The sequence below is a fragment of the Arachis stenosperma genome, chromosome 3, assembly GCF_014773155.1.
Source record: "Arachis stenosperma cultivar V10309 chromosome 3, arast.V10309.gnm1.PFL2, whole genome shotgun sequence".
NCBI lineage: Eukaryota > Viridiplantae > Streptophyta > Magnoliopsida > Fabales > Fabaceae > Arachis > Arachis stenosperma.
The window spans coordinates 171131456-171152741 of NC_080379.1; the positions used below are offsets into that span (position 1 = coordinate 171131456).

The 21286-nt window shown below is 32.5% G+C and overlaps 3 protein-coding genes and 1 non-coding gene across 9 annotated transcripts; 2 read left to right on the top strand and 2 right to left on the bottom strand.

Moving 5' to 3' along the window:
* Nucleotides 1-271: 271 nt before the first annotated feature.
* On the top strand, nt 272-345 carry TRNAT-AGU (transfer RNA threonine (anticodon AGU)). Its single transcript has one exon. It is a non-coding gene; the product is annotated as a tRNA-Thr (tRNA).
* Nucleotides 346-512: 167 nt separating this feature from the next.
* LOC130967799 (protein ECERIFERUM 26-like) lies at nt 513-6491 on the top strand. The gene is made up of 2 exons (XM_057892811.1): nt 513-1183; nt 5431-6491. The coding sequence occupies exons 1-2, from the start codon at nt 755-757 to the stop codon at nt 6310-6312; spliced, it is 1311 nt and encodes a 436-aa protein (XP_057748794.1). The 5' UTR covers nt 513-754; the 3' UTR covers nt 6313-6491.
* A 1966-nt stretch (nt 6492-8457) lies between these two features.
* LOC130969900 (chaperone protein dnaJ 20, chloroplastic) lies at nt 8458-10530 on the bottom strand. Its single transcript, XM_057895807.1, has 2 exons — nt 9877-10530; nt 8458-9034 (listed from the first exon to the last, which is right to left on the bottom strand). The coding sequence occupies exons 1-2, from the start codon at nt 10339-10341 to the stop codon at nt 8879-8881; spliced, it is 621 nt and encodes a 206-aa protein (XP_057751790.1). The 5' UTR covers nt 10342-10530; the 3' UTR covers nt 8458-8878.
* A 2334-nt stretch (nt 10531-12864) lies between these two features.
* Nucleotides 12865-20455, bottom strand: LOC130969005 (uncharacterized). Of its 6 annotated transcripts, none has more exons than XM_057894548.1 (10): nt 20399-20455; nt 19365-20008; nt 18385-18819; nt 17688-18207; nt 15608-17025; nt 15463-15517; nt 14838-15379; nt 14404-14477; nt 14001-14151; nt 12865-13351 (listed from the first exon to the last, which is right to left on the bottom strand). In XM_057894548.1, exons 2-6 carry the CDS (start codon nt 19888-19890, stop codon nt 15477-15479), a joined length of 2940 nt encoding a protein of 979 aa, XP_057750531.1. In that variant the 5' UTR covers nt 19891-20008; nt 20399-20455; the 3' UTR covers nt 12865-13351; nt 14001-14151; nt 14404-14477; nt 14838-15379; nt 15463-15476. The 6 variants fall into 6 exon arrangements, with proteins under 6 accessions (XP_057750531.1, XP_057750530.1, XP_057750534.1 ...); XM_057894547.1 differs by having other exon boundaries at nt 19365-19899; nt 20399-20454; XM_057894551.1 differs by lacking the exon at nt 20399-20455 and having other exon boundaries at nt 15608-15725; nt 15800-17025; nt 19365-20358.
* Nucleotides 20456-21286: the final 831 nt, after the last annotated feature.

The following is a 21286-nucleotide window of genomic DNA, read 5'->3' on the forward strand; positions in this document are numbered from 1 at the left end:
AAAAAACCCGCTAAATTGCAACGCTTTTTTCTTTTTTCGCGGCAGTTTTTACTCCTACAAAATTTGTTACAACGACTTGCAGAACTGACATAAATTTTATGTCCTGCTATTAGATTGCGGCCATTTTTATAAAACGGCCGTTACCTAATAATTCCACTTTTGGAGTTATTTTGCGGGGGATTTTAAAAACTCATGTTAAATAGTACATTTTTTATAGTATAAATATTAATAAAGGATATCATAAAAGCAGAGAACTTTCTTTTCAACAACTGCTTTCGTAGCTCAGTTGGTTAGAGCACCCGTTTAGTAAGCGGGAGGTCTTGAGTTCGACTCTCAACGAAAGCAAATTAAGTCTCAAGCTAGCGAAATGCCTAGTGTCCACAAAACAATCACATTTTAAGTTTTAACTTCTCATTAAGGTGAGAATTATCCTGCGCATTAAGGTATATTTACAAGTAGAAAAAGGGAAGTTATTTTGAGGATTGGAAACAAAATAAGAAGCATTTTTTGAAAAACAAAATAGAAAAATGGAAGTGTCTAACCGTTCATTGTGTACGGAACCAATGGCGAGTGAACGCACAATAAGTTTCCATTAAAATCTCCAACCATCCAAGAATGGTCCCTCTTGCAAAACCCCCACTCCATCACTCTCTATATATTGTTGGTGGCAACCTCCCACTTTGGTACACCAACTCAAGTCCCTCTTTTCATTTAATTTATCTCTTTTTTCAATTTATTTTTTGGTTTAATAACCATGGGTTTTGCACAAGAAGAGAGTTTAGTGTATGACCTGAGACTATCTTCAGTCGGGCCAGGCCGAGTGAGTGGAACAGACGTGTTCCACAACCCGGCCGGCCTAGACTTGGCCATGAAACTTCACTATCTTAGAATGATTTATTTCTTTGATAGTGAGGTGGCACAAAGCCTAAGCATCATGCACATAAAGGAACGAATGTTTCCTTGGTTCAACCACTACTTCATAACGTGCGGCCGGTTTCGGCGATCGGAAACCGGCCGGCCGTTCATCAAGTGCAATGATTGTGGAGCAAGATTCATTGAGGCAAAGTGTGACAAAACCTTGGATGAGTGGCTTGAAATGAAGGATTGGGGTTCATACAAGTTGTTGGCCTCTCAACAAGTCATTGGCCCTGAATTGTTCTTTTCTCCTCCCATTTTGTTGCAGGTGCTCTGCCTACACATCATAATGCTTTATTATCATTTATTATTTTGCATCACACATTTTATGTTTTTCAAGTTATATTTTTATTCATTATCTTATTTCATAAATCAATAAATTGTAGTTTAGTGGTTAAAAAATACGTAAGAATTTTAAAGGGATCAGATTCGGTTACACTTATATAACCTTGTTGTTTTATAACGATGATAAAGTACCTTATATATATATATATATATATATATATATATATATATATATATAAAACCAGTAAGATAAACATTTCGATCTCTCTATATATATTTAATCATTTAACATTATTTTTTTTGAAAGTTTTTTTTTTTGGGTGAAATATTTTTTTCTAAAGCTCTATTTTTCGTATTTGCGTCTCTCACCTCATAGACTTGAAGAATCAATAACTACTCAAATTGAATCATCAATAACGGAGAGAAAGCTATTATTATGGAAGTGTTTTTTTTTTTTTGGTTCCTTTAGGAAATAGCTAGGAACTGCTAATGTTAATTAATGAATTGGAAGATACAAAAAAAAAAAAAAAAAAAAGCATATTATTACCAGTCAAAACTCACAAGTTGTCTTCATCTAAAATTAATAGTCGAAAATTATTAAATGATTTAACAGATTTGACTAAACTATTATCTAACAGTTATCAACTATCAATTTTATATGAAAATAACTATAGGTGAGTTTCCATCAATATTATTTACATCTTTAAAATAAGATCGATTTTAACCTTTATTAAATTTAAAAAACTAAAGAAAAAAAAACACAAATGAATAAAGTTTAATATCATATGGACCACAATTTCAGTAAACAGTAGTACTATAGTTATGTAAATGAGACACCAACTTTTAACGATACAGAAAGAAAAAAAAAAGTTTTGAATTCTTCATTCCAGTATTATAATTGAAGAACGAACTCTATTTTAAGAATTTGTTTTTTATTCCGATCCTTTCCACTATATCTATATATATTATTTTCTTTAATAATATTCAATACTGTATATATAAAAATAAGGATGTAGTGTATATGATAACAAAATCCTAGAAAATAACTAAATACAAATAGAAGTGAGAAAAGCTACTTCGGCATATAAATGCAGGCTTATTATGGTTGTCAGCGTCAATGCATGATATTGATACTTTATATGAGGAGGTGTGACAAAAGCATTCGTGAGACACCAAAGTGGTTAGGTAATAGGTATATTTTTTGGAAAAAAATTTAAATGGTAAAAATTCAAGTGCAGTTAATTTATGTGAAGTTGATAATTGACGATCGTTAAATAATTTGATAGGTTTGATTAAATTGTCATTTAATAGCTCTCATTTATTAACTTCACATGAAGTTAACTGTACATAAATTTCTATTTTTTTAAATATACCTAAAATATCGATGTTTCAATTATTTTCATTATTAATTTTAATTAATATATTATATATATATATATATTATAATTGAGATTAATGATTAAAATTATCAAAATGCTGGTATTCTAGGTACATTTAAAATTCTTCTTATTTTTTATAAAATAAATCATACAAAAGGATCAGATCATATATATATATATATATATATATATATATATATATATATATATATATATATATATATATATATATATATATATATATATATACTCGCTTTTGATTAAATCTTAAAAATAGAAGAGTTCATATTTTCAAAAGTCAACCGAAGCAAGATCATGTAATAAATTAGGAAAAATTTTAGATGATTTTGAAACACTGATATTTTAATTTTATATATATATATATATATATATATATATATATATATTTTCAGAATTTATTGTGTTGATCATATGTTTTATTTTATCTAATTTTATATTTTCAAAATTTGCTTTGAGAATGACAAAATAACCAATTCTTCATATATTGTATTACAAAAATATAATTTATACATTAAAATTAACCATTTAAATCAATTATTATATTTAAATATATATATATTATTTAATTTATTTTTAATATATATTTTATATTAATAAATAATTTTAATGACTAATTTTAATAAACACCTAATATATTAGCTAATTGTATGTTATATTAAAGAGGTGGTGTTGCATGGTTTATTCATTTTACCGCTCGTAAAGTTTGATATACTGTAATTTTTAGTCTTATCTTCTGTCTTTATATTAGAATTACTTTAATAACTACTTTTGAGTGTATAAATTTCACGGTTTATTTTTTTCAAACCTCATTCACACAACCCTACACTTTTAATTATTGTTAGATGAAGTATCGTTATTTCTTTTATTCAAATGTAATCATTTTGTTTAGTGTTTATTTGTGTGTTATTAAGTTTGATAAAAAAAAATTAATCAATTTTTTTATTTTAACGTAATTGATAAATTTTTAGCAGTAAAAATAAAAATACTAAAAAAATTTTTTTGAGAAATTATAATTTATATATTTTTTAAAATATATTTTTTACATAATAAATAAATAAATACTTTTATATTATTATACAGAAATATAATTAATAATAAAAATATTTTTTTGTTTAAAATATCCAAATATAATTTTTTTTTAAAAAAATTAAAAAATATCTTTTCTTAAAAATTCAAAAACTTTTAGACGAGTCACTTATGAAACACATTAATTAATGCATTAGTACTACATACACGCCTAGGCATTTTGTTGATGCCTAACTGCCTAACCCTATTTCAGTCCTAATAACATGGAAAATACGTAGCGTTCACTATTTTTCCTTCTAAAACAATTACTATTTTAAATGCCATTTTTTTACTATGATGGAATTTACTATACAAAATTCTTAAAACATATAAAGTTAAATTTCTTAAAAATGTAAATTATATTGTTAATAAAAATGTTCTTTTGAAGAATACTATAGAGATGTGTAGAAGAATCGTTTAATTAATTGTGAAATTTCAGTTGTGTTCATGACCAGGGACCATCACCACCATCATCATCATCTTCATTTCCACAAAAATAATCACACAGTTAATTAGCCTCTGCAGGCTTAATTTACAGCCTTCTTTCCAGAAAAAAATGTTTTTTATACAAATAACGTATAAGGCTTAGGTTTTTTATAAAAATATCATCGTAATATTTGAGATAGAATAAAATCAATAAATACATATATAGTAATAGCACGACAGCATACTTATCTTTCTTAGGTAAACAATGAAAATATTAAATAATGTAAACAATAGATATATCGGATATTTATTTTATTAGTATACAGATGATTATTTTAATATTAAAATTTAGAGGATTAATTTAAAAGTATAGTGTATTTTTATTTGATTGGTGATTGTTTATATTGTTCAACAAAGTTATTGTCCTCATAGCATTCTCTTCTTAATAATTACACAATGCAACTACCCTTACCCTAACATTCACATGCTATTGGAGCTTCCCATACTATTAATAAGTCCCTACTATGCTCTATTAATGACGAATAAGAAAATGGTTGATAATTTGATATAACATGAACCCGTTATTTTGTGTGGCTTTCACTCATATTAATGCTCTGCTTAGGGAAACCATGCTTCTGAACTTGAAACAGAGATCTATTTGTTTTAAAATTCCACCTTTGTATTATTTTTCAATAATTCTAGATCATAGTGGTTCATAGAACTCTAATAAAATATACACAACTTGGAGGGAAAAATTCGCACGTCAGAATGAATAGACACTACTACTATGAAGATAAATAATATTAAGCCAAGATAGGGATTGTCTATAAACGTGTATTGTTTTTATTGTATCATTAAAATAAAATACCAAGGATTACATATATTTAAAATTGACACCCATTATGGCCTTGCCAGCCTTCTGTCCGGTGGGGCTCAACTGCAATGCATACTCCCAATTAAATTTAGAGAAGAAAGACAACCATTTCTCAATAAAAAAATAATTTCCCTGAATTGACAATAAATCAACCGAAATTTAAATTATGGAATGAAAACTATTATATACTCCTCTTAATGATAATGGGGTTGGATGTAGGTCAGTTTCATAAAAATGGATAGGATGAAAAGACACATGAGGAAACAAAGAAACTGATGAAATACCCTAGTCTAAATGAATAGTAAATAGAGCCACTAACCATACATCTATTCTATCTAATTAATTATACACTACTTAACAACTAACATATTAAGTTAAGATAACCATCCTCACATGTACAGTAATAAGGAGTAACATTTATGACTGTCTTTTTCTTTTTCTAATTTTTTTTTTTTATAATTCCAGGTAACTCATTTTAGGTGTGGTGGAATTTCCTTGGGCCTTAGCTGGGCCCATATACTTGGTGACCCATTTGCAGCTTCTGAGTTCATCAACAACTGGGGACGATGCATGAACTATTTGGACCTAACCAAGCCCATTAACATCCCAAGACCAATCCCAAGGCCCACCGGAACTGGACCTCAAATGGACCCGGTCTGTGCAAAGCCGGTCGACCCGGTCGGCGACCACTGGATCCCACCGAACAACTGCAAAATGGTCACATTCTCCTTCCAAGTAACTGGCTCCCAAATGAACTACTTACAAGCCCAAATTTGGGGCCCAAGTGCTGACCAAACCCCTCCTTTTGAATCCCTTTGTGCTGTGATTTGGCACTGTGTGGCCCAAGTTCGGCCCGGATTCGAGCCCAACACCGTGACCATTTGCAAACCCGACCCGAGTCATGGCAATGATATAATAGGCAATAATCAAGTCATAAGCAAGGTTGAAGCTGGAAGTGAATTTTCAATGACTGACACTAATTTTAGGGTTTTGGCAAGCATGCTTGCGGAACAAGGAATCGACGAAAGGAATCTAATTGAAGAAGCAATGGAAAAAGATCAAGGGGTGGCTGATTTCTATGTATATGGTGCAAATTTGACTTTTGTTGACTTAGAAGAAGCCAATGTGTATGAGTTGGAATTGAAGGGAAAAAAACCAAGGTTTGTTTACACAACACTTCAAGGTGTTGGAGATGAAGGAGTTGTTTTGGTTATGCCATGGCCTAAAGGTGCTAACAAGAATGGCTCTGATGGGAAATTTGTGACCATGATTTTGCCTGAGGATCAAATTGTGAAGATTAAACCTGAGCTCAAGAATAATGGTCTTCTGCTTGAGGGTGATTTTTAGTTAATTAAGTATGTGTTATTATTGTGCACCAAATGTAATAAAATGTAAGTGCTTGTGAAACAATAATTGTCATGTTAGACGTTATGTTTGTGTGAATGTAGCATTTTCTATTGGCTCTATACGAGTTACCTTGTTTGCTAAGATATATTATTCTATTAAGTGGAAATATGTCATTGTTTACTTGTATTATTTTAGTTAACTTTTTAAGCACATAAGACATGAGAATTCTCAATGTTAAAAGTTAAAACTTAAAAGGTTCAAAAAACTAGTCCGAATGAGGCACAATAAAATAAGGGGGAAAAAGTGTGAATAACTTAACGTCTATACAGCTATAAAATAAGGAAATGTTGAGTTTTACTTTATGTTAATAGAGGATTATTGCGAGTTAATTCACTGATTTAATTTTCCGACTGGGTTGACTACATTAACGACCATTTTCGCCTCATATTAGAACAGTAGTAAAATGCTAAGACAATAAATCACGTGCCAGAAAAAACAAAAACATGAATTAATTATTATATAAGTTTGGCAGATCCGAGATGGGTTAAATACTTAAATATATAAATTAAAAGGTACCATTATGTTTTGTCGAGAACGAGCTTTTCAAAAGAAACCCTTTTTTGTTTTCAATGGAGCGCCTTGGATATTTAATTTATCCTTATCAAACATAATGAGTATATACTAAAATCAACTATTAAAATTAATTATTAATATAAAATATATATATTAAAAATAAATTAAAGTATACGTATATTTATATATAAATAAATATTAACTAATTTTAGTTGTTAATTTTAGTTTTTAAATAATCTTTTTTATTTTATTTCTCCTCTTATAAAGTTATTATTAATTAAACAATTTATATACAAAATACTATTTATATATTAAAATTATTGATTAAAATCAGTCATCATATATATATATATATATATATATATATATATATATATATATTATTTAATTTATTTTTAATATATATTTTATATTAGTAATTAATTTTAATGATTAATTTTAGTATATACCTACTATAATTAATCCATATATGATACATAGATGGTTGATCTGACAGAGATGCAAAAATTTTAGTTTTCAACGTAGAGGACGATGATGATGATGATGTTGAATTATATAACGAACCCTTTCTACCAAGTTATTATCATAAGATATAAAATATAAAAACTCTCTAACAAACTTGTTAAATTTAAAATTTTAATGCATTAAGTGTATTTGTTCTTCTTTCAATTTGAGTCTTGTTAACATATATTCTAAAAACATATTTTAATAATATCATAAAAAATATTTTACTAAAAATTATGGATAAGATAAATACATTAAAAATTTAAATTTTTTATTATACTATTAAAATATTTCTTGAAGACACAAAATAGCTAAACTCATTTACTTTTAACTTTTTAACAAGAATATTCTAAACATAGTTTTATTGTTATAAATATTTTCTGGAAGTTTAAAATCATACATACTACATGGATAACTTTATACCCTTTTATGCAAAAAACAATTTCTTCTTAAACATAAACAATGAACAAATTTATCATGAATTATATCTCTCAAAACACAAACATATAGTTTTATAGCTTAATAATATCCATTAAAAATTTAGTTTAAACTTAATGTTAATATAAAAATAATGGTTTAACTAATAACACATGTTATGATTACTAATTAACAAAGTTTTATAAAAAAGATACAAAGTTTAAATTTTTAATACATTTATTTATTGTATTTTTACTAAAGTAAAAAATTTGACAACTTTTACTAATAATAAGTGTAACTTTAACATGTACACTAAATATATTTAATACACATATTAACTACACCCTAAAAATAATATAATTTTTTCCTATACCGCTATAAAACTAAAACCACATACCTTTTAACGGTGGCGGCTATTAGTGATTTATTTAGAGACAACTATGATAAACACTGAGGCACAAGTGGGCCTGCTTGCTTGCTTTGCTAGAATTCTACATCCAAAATTGGCGTGGAGCTATGTGGTGTCCAATTTTGTTATGGGTCGACATCATAGTTATTATCACCTTATCTCTGTGATTGGAAACTTGGGAATTGGGACAAACTATGTTGAATGATTAGTAGAGACAAAATACACCACTTAAGCCAAGAAAATGACACCAGAATACATGCTTATCACAAAGTGTGACGCAGAATAATCAACTATAATTAGATTATTAAGGCCAAGAGGCACCACTTTCCTTTTCTTTCTCTTTCTCTTTTTCTTCCCGTTCTTGAGTGGCAATGGCAAACTATAATGGTTTGTCACTTTGTTAGCATAGTGAATGCAGCCACCAGACCACTCTGGCACACAATAACTGTTATTTCAGCTTTTTTGGTACATTTATAAATTAATGTATCAGGGTAAAGTTTGTTTATGGTAGTAGATACATTAATTTATGAACATACCATAAAAGTCATAACTACATGTTGTGAACCGAAAGTAATACTATATATCTGATCTAAAAACTAACGTGGAAATGATATAGATATATATACATATACACAGATTCGAGAACAATAATGGAAATCCTAGTCATGATTCATCTGATGATTCATTTCTTTGTTGGCGCATTCTTGCTGCCCATGACAAGTTCTTCCCTTCATCCTTGCTCTTGCTCTTACTTCTTCTTTTCAGCTCAGAAAGTTGTGATTGCCAACGAGATTTCCACTCGCTCTTATGTTCAACCACCTGAGAACAAATCAAATCGCTTGGATTATTAGAAAAAATAAAAAATTACAAAAAGAAAACACACTAAGGATTGTTGTCTTAAAACAATTCGGATTGAGATGGACATACAAGGACCAATTAACAAATCAAATACAATATATGAAAAGGTTCTACTTCTTCCATATGTTTAGAAGGCATGAAGCATGTTGGTAGGACCTACAATTACCCATCACCATGGTATAAAATTAGGTTCTACTGACTCAAAGTGTGCTCAAGAGTCATATATATGCATTGAATTTAATAATACATGTATATCAAGTCTTTGAGATGATGAAATGGGGTTGAAGTTGACACATTCAAAATTATTCCAGAAAAAGAAGACGAGCCAGAATAAAATCAATATGAATCTATTCAAACGAAAAAAAAAAAAGTCAACGAAGGAGCTGGTTAGTGGTTACATTCATCATAATTAATTTTAAAAAAATGGGGAAAAATCAATCATGGCCTCATGGGCACAGAGTTGGAGGAGGAACCAACTAGCCAAAAAATAAATACCAACAGAAACAGAAACAGCAAAATTGCTAACAAGGTTAAATCAGCAGGGAAACAAATTCACAGATTCAAACGCAAAGTAAACCCTAATTTTCATGTCCAACCAACTAAAGGAATCAACGTGATGAGCACGGAAAATACAAGAACTAAGCTTTATATGAACTATTCGCTAGAAACCCTATCCTGAAAACAGAATAAACCAATCCAAGCATTTCAGATAACTAAACTTGCTTCTAATTATACACAAATAACAAAAAAATAAAAATCCACAACGAATATCAAATTTCAGCAGAAAAAAAAAGGGGGAAAACCTGATCACGGTGGTGGTAACTTCGACGAGCATTGAAGGCGAAGTGAACTCCCCTAGCCATGTCGTTATCATACATGGCTCTCCTAGTGGGATCCGAGAGGGTTTCGTAAGCCTCTTGGACCCGAATGAACCGCTTCGTGTACTCTTCGAGCCGACCCGGTGGAGACACATCCGGGTGGTACTTTCTTGCGAGTTGCTTGTACGCTTGCTTTATCTCCATCAGCGACCCCGATTCCGAAATCCCTAGAAGCTCGTAGAAGCTCAGCTCCGCAACCGCCGTCACTGGCTTATCCTCGGTGGCAGCGGCGCCGTTGAGGGTGGCCCTGGGCTTCTTGAAGGAGAAGGTGACTCGGTTTGGGCATTTGATTGGGCCGATAATGGGCCTTAGAGAGACGGGATTTGTGGCGGTTGGGACGCAGAAGCGGTGATCGGTGGGTGTGATGGTTAAGCCTGGATAGAACCGCATCTTTCTATGTTTGTGTGTTTAGATGAATGAATAGAAAATATAGAATAGAAGAAGAAGTTCAGTGGCTATGTTTCTGTTTCCGTTTGTGTTTAGGAGTGGATTGCTCATGTTACAACTCTGAGGCCTCTAACCACGTGTTATATCTTCTATGGTCGTGCCTTAAATTTTTTCTTTTTTCTTTTTCTTTTTTTCTAAAGAAAAAAAAATAATTTACTTTAATATAATTTGCTGTTACTATTTATTTGAAGACTATGGGATGGGAGCCTGGGACTTTAACTGAATTTTGAGTTGAATAAAATTGACTTATATAGAGTTAAAGTAAAGTGATATTCTTTATTCAATTAAAAAAAAAAAAAACAGAATCCAACTGCAAGTTTTCTTCTTTGTATTTGATCTGAACCTTAAGTTTGTTTAGGGTATTTGTTTAAGGGTATAAGTTAGGTGTTGATTGACATGTTTTGGAGTTTTTCTTTTAGTAGGTGAACTATATCATTTATGAGGAGACTTGTGTGGTTGGAATATCTGGTGAATATAGGTGATATAATTATTGCAAAAAGCAGAAGCAAAAGCAATATTTATGTTGTTATAATGTATAACTATTTTTTATATCCTGACCCAAAATAAAGTCAAGTCTATTAAGCATAATGGGAGAATGGATCTTCTCATTTGTTAAAAAAAATTAAGAGTATAAAGTATAATCTATAATCTTTTATTGTTCTTTCTCTCATATTTATTTTTGGCCTCACTTATCAAACTAATAGTGAAAGATCACACTTTACTCACTCAATTGTTAAAAAAAATAGAGAGGATCCATTCCCGCATAAAGGCTCACTAAGGATTTCCACTTATTCGACTCCTTAGAGGTCGGTTCCGACAAGAAGGTCCAGTTTTACTTATCCAAATAAGTAATTATCTATTCGAATCTTTTCTATTATCTCTATCTCCACTTAAAGATAAATTCTAACAAACTCTCAAGATAAAGGGAATGGTTATCTACCAATAAATGTGAAACTACTTCAAAAAAGTAGTTATCGACTCTACTATAAATACATTGACACCAACTCTCAGAACAATAATCATGTAAAATATACATTAAAAATCAGTTATTTGTATAAAATAGATATAAAATATAAAATATATATTAAAAATAATTCAAATAATATATATATTTATACACAAATATATAATGATGGATCTAGTGACTACACATAACATCTTGGATAAAATAATAAGATTAATTTTAATATATTATTATCCATCATATTTTTCCCGCCTTATTGTAAAGATTACAACAAAGTCAAATGTTCTACATCGTGAAATGTTCTTCTTCCAATAAATAAGATTCATTTTAAAATATATCCGTATAAATATTTTATCCTATTAAAGAATCATGATATTATTATTTGTCTGGCTTTGGAGATAATGATTATAAAAGCCGAACCTTCTGTCCATATGATGATTTATATTATATAAAAATTAAATTTAAATAAATATTTAGAGGTGTCTGAAATCTTAGTAAGAAGTAGGTAAATGTCTAATGGCTCACCTTTACGCTGGATTCAATTATGATGATGATATATTGATATCAGTATTACTAAGCGCATTTTGTATCTAGAACCAATGTTAAAAGAAGGTTCTAAACGGAACGCCAATTTTTCTACCTTGGGCACACCTAATCGGAATTGCACAACTTTTCTAGAACGTATATTATTTTGTTGTTCACATGGGCTCAGTGAAATTAACTTGAATCCTTGCACAAAGTACCATTATTTATCTTTCCTATTCTGTAGCGCAAGCAGCCTAATAGTCAACTGGGAATAAACAACCCATACGTAAATCAATCCATGTGCGTTTGAAATACATCAAATTTATTCATTTCTTCACCGCTTTACCGATAGAGCTTCAGCAATGTAATATTAGGACTATTCAACGTTCCTAGTTAAGTATATTGTTCCATTAACACTATCCACGGCATTCATGAACCAATCCATAATATATTGACTAGTTTTATTTTGATAAGATTGTCCGCTTTGTAATGAACTAATGACAAACATACTCGCTGGCTTTAAACTACTGTATCTAAAAGATAACTTCAACTATTATAGGGACGGTTGTAGATAGAGATATAAACTAATAAAGAATGACATTAGAAATGAAACGTTGACTTTATAATTTCATGAATACGCAAGGAAATCTTGTTAAACCAACTTTTATGTTTCCTGTTATTTAACCTGATTTGAAAAGAGATGGACGTACTACCAACGAAAAAACGATATGCATGCGATTTTTAATACCGAGGAACCCAATCGAAGCAAACGAGTGGGGAGGAAACGTGAGTGTGTAGGCAATTACTCTAGCAACTTCCTACTAAATAATATTCCCAACACCGACAATCTGTTGTGTGAAACTTATCAATATAATTTGTTTTAAAAAACCCAAACCCAAACCAAACCCAATGCTGATGGTTTTCGAGATACAGCATAAGATAACACGACCACGTCAATGCTATTAAAGCCACATCGATATAAAAGTGTATATTTTAGTCGTTATAAGCAAATCCCGAAGGGAATGCTTTTTAATTCCGCATGACACTACGGTTCAGGCGACAAGCAGCAGGTAAAACACGGGGAAAAACTAGAAAAACTTATGGCCCCGAAAATGTCACCGACCAACTGTCGAGGATCAACACACCTATTGACATTCCACTTAATCATGATTGAACACGTCAAATGTCGGGCAAGTATACTTTACTGTGTTTCCTATTTCTTAGTGAACTATTCAGACTGGGGGGAAAAAAACAGACTGGTAAATCCCATAAATGCCAACAAGACAAATTGACGGGGAAACATTAGTGAGTCGAGCACTTGATGCAGAGAGATAACGATTCTATTCAAATATTCTACCCACAACGAATAGAAATCTAAAAGCACACAACTTCCAAGAACTTCGAATAATAATCTGGAGGAAGAGGCTGCAACTGCTCATAAGATCATCATATCCACAGCTTACCCTATCCAGAAGAAGTGAAAACGAAAGAGGGAAAAAAGATTGCCCCAAAAAAAAAATAAAACAAAGGAAAAGAAAGGAAAAACCTTCAGAAGGCATTTACAATCAACAACAAAACAATCCCATGTGTTGTGTCAAATAGAAAAGAAAAAAACCAAAGTTCTCCAGCATCGCTCAGCAACAAATTCATATTCAAAAGACACAATTCATGTTATGTGACTTAATATCAAATAAATAAACAGAATGTATTAACACTAAAAGTAGTCAAACTGCAGATTACCAGGAGTGCAATATGAAAATATTTTAAGAGGGAACATAATAGAATAAATGGTCAAAATCGTGTCTAAAAGATCATCCATTCTCCAAAATGCAGACGGACAACGAATTGTTTCGAACCATACAACGCAGATGAGTGACGAAAGGACTAATGTGACTAACTTAAAATCTTTCACGAACGAATTTGATTAAAAAAATCTTTCGGAGACCAATTTGGAGAACGGGTGATCTTTCAGGGATGAATTTGACCATTTACTCAAACATAATAAGCAGCAGCACAAACAAGGCTGACATAATTAACAGATACCCTATAAATACAAATGTTAATGAAGATCCTACAGATAGTGTACCAACCCAGCAGTTTCATGGAGAATTACCTGTTCAAATCAACATTTGCTTTTCAGCATTTACTTAAGTAAAAACTGTAACTCTGCCCAATTTGCTCAAATGCAACATGAAGTAACTCATTGCAGCAACATCCAGGTTCACTTGACCTTAAATAGAAGCTTTACCTAACCATAATAATTTCTTGGAAGAAAAAAAAAAGAAAAAAGAAAGAGAAAAAAATGGAAGGGAAAAAAAAGAAAAGAAAAACAAAAATGTAGGGCAATATAAGACACCAAATGATGGTAGCAATTAGAAAAAATATCGGCAAATGGTACTGAGAACAAACATACTCATACATAATGCAAACCTAAGCAACTCCCATTACTCTCACATTTTAATAGAAGAAAAACAGAGGTGCTCTGAACCATAGAGCATCAGAATCTGACCTCATACCTTCATTTTACACAAGAGAAACCAACCCAGCAAAACTTTATCTCAAAGCTCGAACAGATTTCAACGTGAATAACCTGCATTTATTTGGATATAAAATGCCCACACCATAAAATGAGTAAAAGAAAGTGAACCTATGATTGCCAACATCAAAGATTGATGTGCGCAACTAAACTTTATCATACTAAGAAAATTCCCCAAAGGGTCTAGAACCTACACATATATAGCAAACAACTGTTGGTAGTTTAACACATATTAAAAATACCATTATCCCTAAGTTTTTAGAAGCATAAAATCAGGACATTGATTAAAAGGGGTTCTCCCTACTGGCTAACATGATATCTGGAGGACTGAAAAAAAGAGTTCAGATTTCATATAAACTTCAAATTAAGTTTCATAAAAAAGAACTGTATAATTAAGATAACATTCCAACATACATCAATCAAGCAGTAAAAGAAGCATGATATATAAGCGCTGCGTGGCTGATCATGACAAATTCACGACACTTCTTGAAACCTTAAACCACATCACAGCTCAGATTCTATATCTGATCTTTGTTCCAACCCAACCTGAAAAAAGGAAATAATCAATTGAATTTGTTCATCAGCTAACACAGAATATTCTGGGAACCAAATCAAATAGCGAAGCATCCTCTGAGAATTGTGATTTCTACTAAGAAGAAACTGTCTATTCCTTGGAAGGAATTAGTTCAGTAAACTTAATGAGAATCCTTAATTAGAATATGCGCCATAATCATTGACGGGTGAAAAAATCTTCAACCATGATTCCTGCAATGCTCTTGTAGTGAAACAATATATGACAGCACTATGAAACCAAATCAGCCTTGTGTAACATGGCTTCTCTGATAAGTAGGTGCCACTTTTGGTTCCGGATGAAATGACAGATCTATGTCACAATAATGTCCATTAGCATAGTCAAAAGCCAGGTTGAATCTTTGAAATCATTTATATTCCCACTCCTGTAATCCACAGAAAGTAATTAAGCTTTAATAATTATTTAAGTGTGCAGAATTGAATTTAGTTCAGTATTTTAAATCAATACCAAATAGAGAGTGCTTAATATCTTCCACTTCTTGCTTCTTCACCACACATACGGTCTGCATTAAAGAGGATTCTCATGTTTTGCCATACATAACCTAAAATAATCAATAATTAACATCAAAGGTTGAAAATAGGATTTAGCATACCTTGGTTATAATCAGCTCCAGCATTTTCACTTGACCCTTCTGACTTGCAGGTTTTGTTTGGTGAAACCCAATTCCCACTATCATTTGCCTTTGCCATCTTTAAATTTATAGTTGGTTCCTGCACAGCATCTTCATGAACTTTTGAATTTATATTGCTAGTAGCATTTTCTCCATCATTCAAATGATGTTTACCTTCCATAAATCCAGAATCAGTTTGTGTTATTCCCTTAGATTCGTACTCCTCCATAACTCGTGGGGAGAGCCCATTACCATCACATTCAACTGGGTTGTGATTTCCTGATTTTGATTTAGATAGGGATTTCTCTTGATGCTCTGATCTTTCATATCTGCTTCCATATTTATCACCAGTGTGACGCTTTCCTTCAGGGGACTTAGACCTAAGTTTTCTCTGTTCAAAATTGCTTTCATCCAATTCTTTATGTGATGAGCTGCCTCCGTTGTTATGCTCAACCTCTAATGATATTGACCGGGAACGTCTTCTATTGCGATGCTTTGATTTTTTATCTTTACTATCACCTGATTTATCTTTAGTGCGATGCTTCCCTTCAACAGATCTTGACCTGTTTCTTTTAGTGTGATGATGCTTTGACCTATCAGTTTTGATCTTTTTTTCATCCTCTCTTTCATCAATTTCATTCTTACTTTCTGTTGATCTTGATCTGGAACGCCTTTTATCACTAGGCCTTGACCTTCTATGCTTGCTTTCATCTGATTTCTCAGGCAAGCGCTGCTTATCATCCACAGATTTCGATCTTGACCGTTTATTATGCCTAGATCTACTTTCATCCACTCTTCTTGGGGATGATCGGCTCCTCCTGTAAGGCTTCTCCTCGACAGATACTGACCTGGACCGTCTTCTGTCTCTATTTTTAGATTTTCCATGCAGGACTTCTTCATTTTTGCTGGATTGAAGCCTATTATCATCTGAAGAAACTGATCTTGAGCGTCTTTTGCTCTCTTGTTTGATTTCATCAATCTTGGGAGATGACTTGCTACCTCTGCGATGACTTGGGGATCCAGAATCAGCACGTGATTCTTTCCTTCCTCTATGAGGTGAACTTTCTCTGTGATGTTTTGGAGAAATAGATTCAGTTCGATGTGATTTCCTTGAATGAGGGCTCACGCTCCTACTCCTATTCCTTCTTGAAGCAGATGAATGCCGATCAAGGTATCTATCTGAATCCCGTCTTCTGCTTCTATCACTGTGTTCTCTGATGTCTCTATAGGACCTTCGATCCCTTTCATAGCTTGAATAATGATGGGACCTGACTGGTGATCTGGACCGACGACCCCTATTGTAGCGAGCAGGAGAGTAGGAACGAGACCTCCTCCTTCTTCGATAACTAACAGGAGATCTCGACTTTGACCGAGATCTTGCACGAGGAGGAGAAGGAGACCTGAAAATTGAAATTGAATTAATGAATTAAAGACCTTTGTTAGCATATGAAAATGAAGGACAAAAAAAATAATAATATAAAAACAAGATTTTGTCACCACAATCTAAACTTTCCTTGTTCCACAACCATTCAGCCATATATTTTAAAGACAGATCAACATGCAACAATTTTAAAACACTATGCACAGTAATTGCACACATTGTGGGGGGAACCCCTAAGATTGATGAGAATGCATATTCACAATAAAGAGATATGCTACTCAACCTCACAGCTATGGCACATAAAACTGCAAGCTTCTATAATACAAAGGCAATTGTGTAATATATATATTAAGATAAAAAAGCAAAGGATGCATTGTGCTCACACTAAACCCAAAACTATTAAGTATAGTAAAACATATACCAACGAATGGGAACTTTTAAAATGGGGACAAGATTATGATTTTTTTTCCCCCCTAAAACATCAAAATGACAGAAACCTCAGGCACCTTTACCAAACTTATAAATCTATTTCATGCATTACTCTAATGGGTTCATGATACTTATGTAGGGCACCCTAAAATGAATTAGTTGCAAGTTGCAACAATAAAAACATTGAAAATGAATAGTCAAGATGCACCAGTAGAACAATAACACTAGGAAAAATTGACAAAGTAAACAGACCTGGATTTCTGTTTTGTTTCTTTCTCTTCAATTTCAGGTCCATCAGCTTTCAGTTTCTTACTTATTTCAGCAGCTCGGGCTGCCGCTAACTCTGTTGCAGACTTCATGGTGGCGGCTTTATTGGCAGCCTGCTGTGCAGTCATGGTTTGTTGCATAAGCAGAGCTTGCTGGAATTGCATCTGCTGCATTGCCACAGCTTGCTGCATCATCAAAGGAAGAGATGACGAAGCAAGGGAAGAATTCACAACAGATGGTTTTTGCGGAAGAGATTTTGCCATCTCAACATTCAAAGGCCGGCCACCAACATCTATGTTATTTAACGCCAGAGCAGCAGTTGCTTCTTCAGGTTTTGAATATTCTATATAAGCAAAATGCTTTGAATCAGCAATTGTGCATTCAACAACTGTGCCACAGAAGCCAAAGAGTTGTTTTAGCTGTTCAACAGTGAGAAGTGGACTCAGATTGCTAACTTGGAGAGTTTTCTTCAATGCATCATCCTTACCAGCTTTTTCAGGTGAGCCTGATTAAGTTACCATAGATGGTAAGAATACAGCAAGAAATACTTAAACGGAAAACAAGAACATAAAAAAATGTAACTACCAAACATGACAAAAGTCACCAACAGAGAGCACTTCTTGTATAAGAGCTCTGTAATACCAAACACAGCAACAAACAAAATTAACACGCCACAACATACCAGTGGAATCTTTTACTGACTGAGCTTGCACCTGAGCTGCATGGGCTTGAAGTGCTTGGGCAGCGACTATTGCCTGTGCAGCAGCCATTGCAGCAGCAGACGGAGCCATAGGAGCTTGACTAAGTGTTCCCATTGAGGTCGTTGCGGCTAATGCAGTCATTAGCAAATTATGAGGTGGGTGATTCAACTTACAATCGACTTTTATACATCGCCCATTAAGATAATCACGGCAAACTTCCCCTAGTGAGGCCCCAATTCCAGGCAAAATAGCACCCCCAGAAGCTCCAGCAACAATCCCTGGAATCATTCCCAGTAATCCTGGGAATGCCCCTGAAACGGACCCAGAGTAGTTCGGCATGTTTGGCATAGTTTGATTAACCAGATTTGGAAAAGAAGATGCCGGAGCTAAACCCAGCAGCCCTCCACTACTATTGCCTGTAATATAACAAATCAAACTGTCAAAGCATTGAAAATTGAAAATTAACAAGTTCAACTCTGTCTCTTTCTTAATCGCCCAACCAAGAAGGAAAGTAAACTTATTATGTTCCATTAATGGGGGGAAGGAAGAAGGATAAAGTGATATAGAGAACTTAAATAGGTGTAATCTTTTCCGTCTTTTTCTGCTCTGATTTAGTTTTGAAATTTTATTTTCCTTGTAGTTTCTTTCATCAAATTTAAATATGTTAAGATCCAACAATATCACTGCCATGCTTTTTTTAACAATAAAAAAATATCACCGGTGTTTGATTTATGAAAATACAAATGATACTCAAGTGGTACCAATTATATTTGGTGGCATTTCCTGTATTATGACACTATATCCAATTGTAACCAAAATTTTAAATTTTACAATACCTATATGTTAGAACTGTGATCAGAACCGTTAACTAGGACTTTAGGAGCAATTCAAAACCACACATGGCATCATATATATCTAAACACTAATGCAGAGAATTTTGCAGCAGAGTAATGGTGAATACCTGCACTGAAAAACACAGGGAATGGACTACCCATGATTGCCTTGCCATTACATTCAACACTGACCATGTAATTCCCTCTCTTGGGCACCACATAAGTGACGTTATACGTTCCATCACCCATATCCTTCACAATCCCTTCTTGATCAGACCCTCCAACGCCCAAACCTGGCGTCACCCTCACCTTGACTTGTGCACCACCACCTGAAACCTTCCTCTCATCTGAATCCTTGGTGACCACTGTGAACGAAGAAGGAGCACAGGCTGTTCCGCCGGCAATGCCAGTACCCGCTGCCGTGCACTTAGAAGGATCCACAGGTCCAATCGGCTTATTGGCCAAATCCTCGTATTCCTCGGATTCACTGTCAGATTGAACAGTGCCCTTCTCGCGACTCTTCTCCAAATCCTTGAAGGTCGCTTCGAAAGCAGCTTTAGCTGCCGCGGCTTTCTCGGCTTCGCTCTTCAGCTTGGCCTCCTCGGCTTGCTTCATCCATACCGGCTTTGCAACGGCCGAACTCCGATCAGCCATCAACCCTACCTGATACCGAAAACAAGAAGTAGCAAATCTCCTATAAATGCCCAATTGGTGAAGGAAATCTTCAATTGAAGTGCTCAATTGAAGCACACTCAGCTCCCGTTAACACAAACTATCAAAGGAAAAACCCTAGAACTAGGTTAAAACATAAAACAAACAAATAAATAAAAGTGGCATAATAAAAGGGCTTCCTGGATAAAGAATATATAAGAACAGGTTGAATCTGATGCCGAATGCGAAAATGTTACAGAAAGGAAGAGATGAAAAACGGCGTTACGTTAAGGTATCAAGATTCAAAATCAGATTCCAAAGATTTGGATAATTAAAACCGCGAAAAAGCATGGAAATAAAATTAAGAGGTTATTGTTAGGGAAAGAAGAAAATCCCAAGCTGATTTGGTAAAGCAGGGCGCAGATGAATTTTATTAGAGATTTTGGGGGAGAGAGAGGGAGAAAGAGGGAAAGAAGGTTTGATAGGAGAAAGGCAAAAGCAGAGCGCGTACCTGTTCTCACTCTGGTCTCTGGCGTTGAATGTTGGTTTGGGCTTTGTGCTTCGCAATCGGAAATTCGTAATATTCATATGGGACTGAACTTTTTTATAAATAAATAATTTATTTATTTTATTTATTGAAATAGATAATTTATAACATATTTATCAATTTACATCATATTAATTTTTTTATTTACGGTACAAATAAGATATATTTATAATTAAGATAAAGTACTAAATTAATTCATACATGTAAACATAATTTTGTTTTGGTCTTTAAAATTTAAAGTATCTTATTTAAATCTAAAAAAAATTATTTAGTTTTAATTTAATTTTAAAGTCAAAGTTAAATAATTAACAGAATATCCTCTATGACAATAATAGAAGAACAAGGTCTATCGACCGTGAATATATTAATACATTTATTTATCATTCTCCTTAGTTCTATAGAAAAGATTTTGTTTAAACGGTAAGAAAAATGATAAATAAATGTATTGATACATCCACGATTGATTTTGTCCATATTATCGATCTTGCTGTAGGACATTCATTTAATTATTTAATTTTGACCTCATGGTAGGACTACATTAAAATTAAATGAAATTTTTTTTAGATTCAAATATGGCACTTTAAACTTTAAGGACCAAAAATAAATTATGTCCAAACGTAGGGGACCAATTTATTACTTTATCCTTATAATTATTTTGTTTAAAGTTTAAACTGTAAACGAAATATGTATATTATTATAAAAAGATTATAATTAAAATAATATCAATTTAATTTTTATTTTTAAATTAATTTTAAAACTGCTACGCTACGTATTTAAAATTAGTTATTTAAAATTGTTCATTTGAAATCAGTACATTATTTTTTTAAAAGTCAACCTATTTAAATTAGTACT

Bases quoted from the DNA above. Each gene is read 5' to 3' on its own strand.
- LOC130967799 (XM_057892811.1), top strand. From the start codon at position 755: ATGGGTTTTGCACAAGAAGAGAGTTTAGTGTATGACCTGAGACTATCT. The intron at 1,184-5,430 runs GTGCTCTGCCTA...TTATAATTCCAG, and splicing joins CTCCTCCCATTTTGTTGCAG to GTAACTCATTTTAGGTGTGG.
- LOC130969900 (XM_057895807.1), bottom strand. From the start codon at position 10,341: ATGCGGTTCTATCCAGGCTTAACCATCACACCCACCGATCACCGCTTC. The intron at 9,035-9,876 runs GTTTTCCCCCTT...ATTTGTTCTCAG, and splicing joins GTTACCACCACCGTGATCAG to GTGGTTGAACATAAGAGCGA.
- LOC130969005 (XM_057894548.1), bottom strand. From the start codon at position 19,890: ATGGCTGATCGGAGTTCGGCCGTTGCAAAGCCGGTATGGATGAAGCAA. The intron at 17,026-17,687 runs GTCTGTTTACTT...TTCAATTTTCAG, and splicing joins GAAACAAAACAGAAATCCAG to GTCTCCTTCTCCTCCTCGTG. The intron at 15,518-15,607 runs GTATGCTAAATC...TCTTTAATGCAG, and splicing joins TGGAGCTGATTATAACCAAG to ACCGTATGTGTGGTGAAGAA.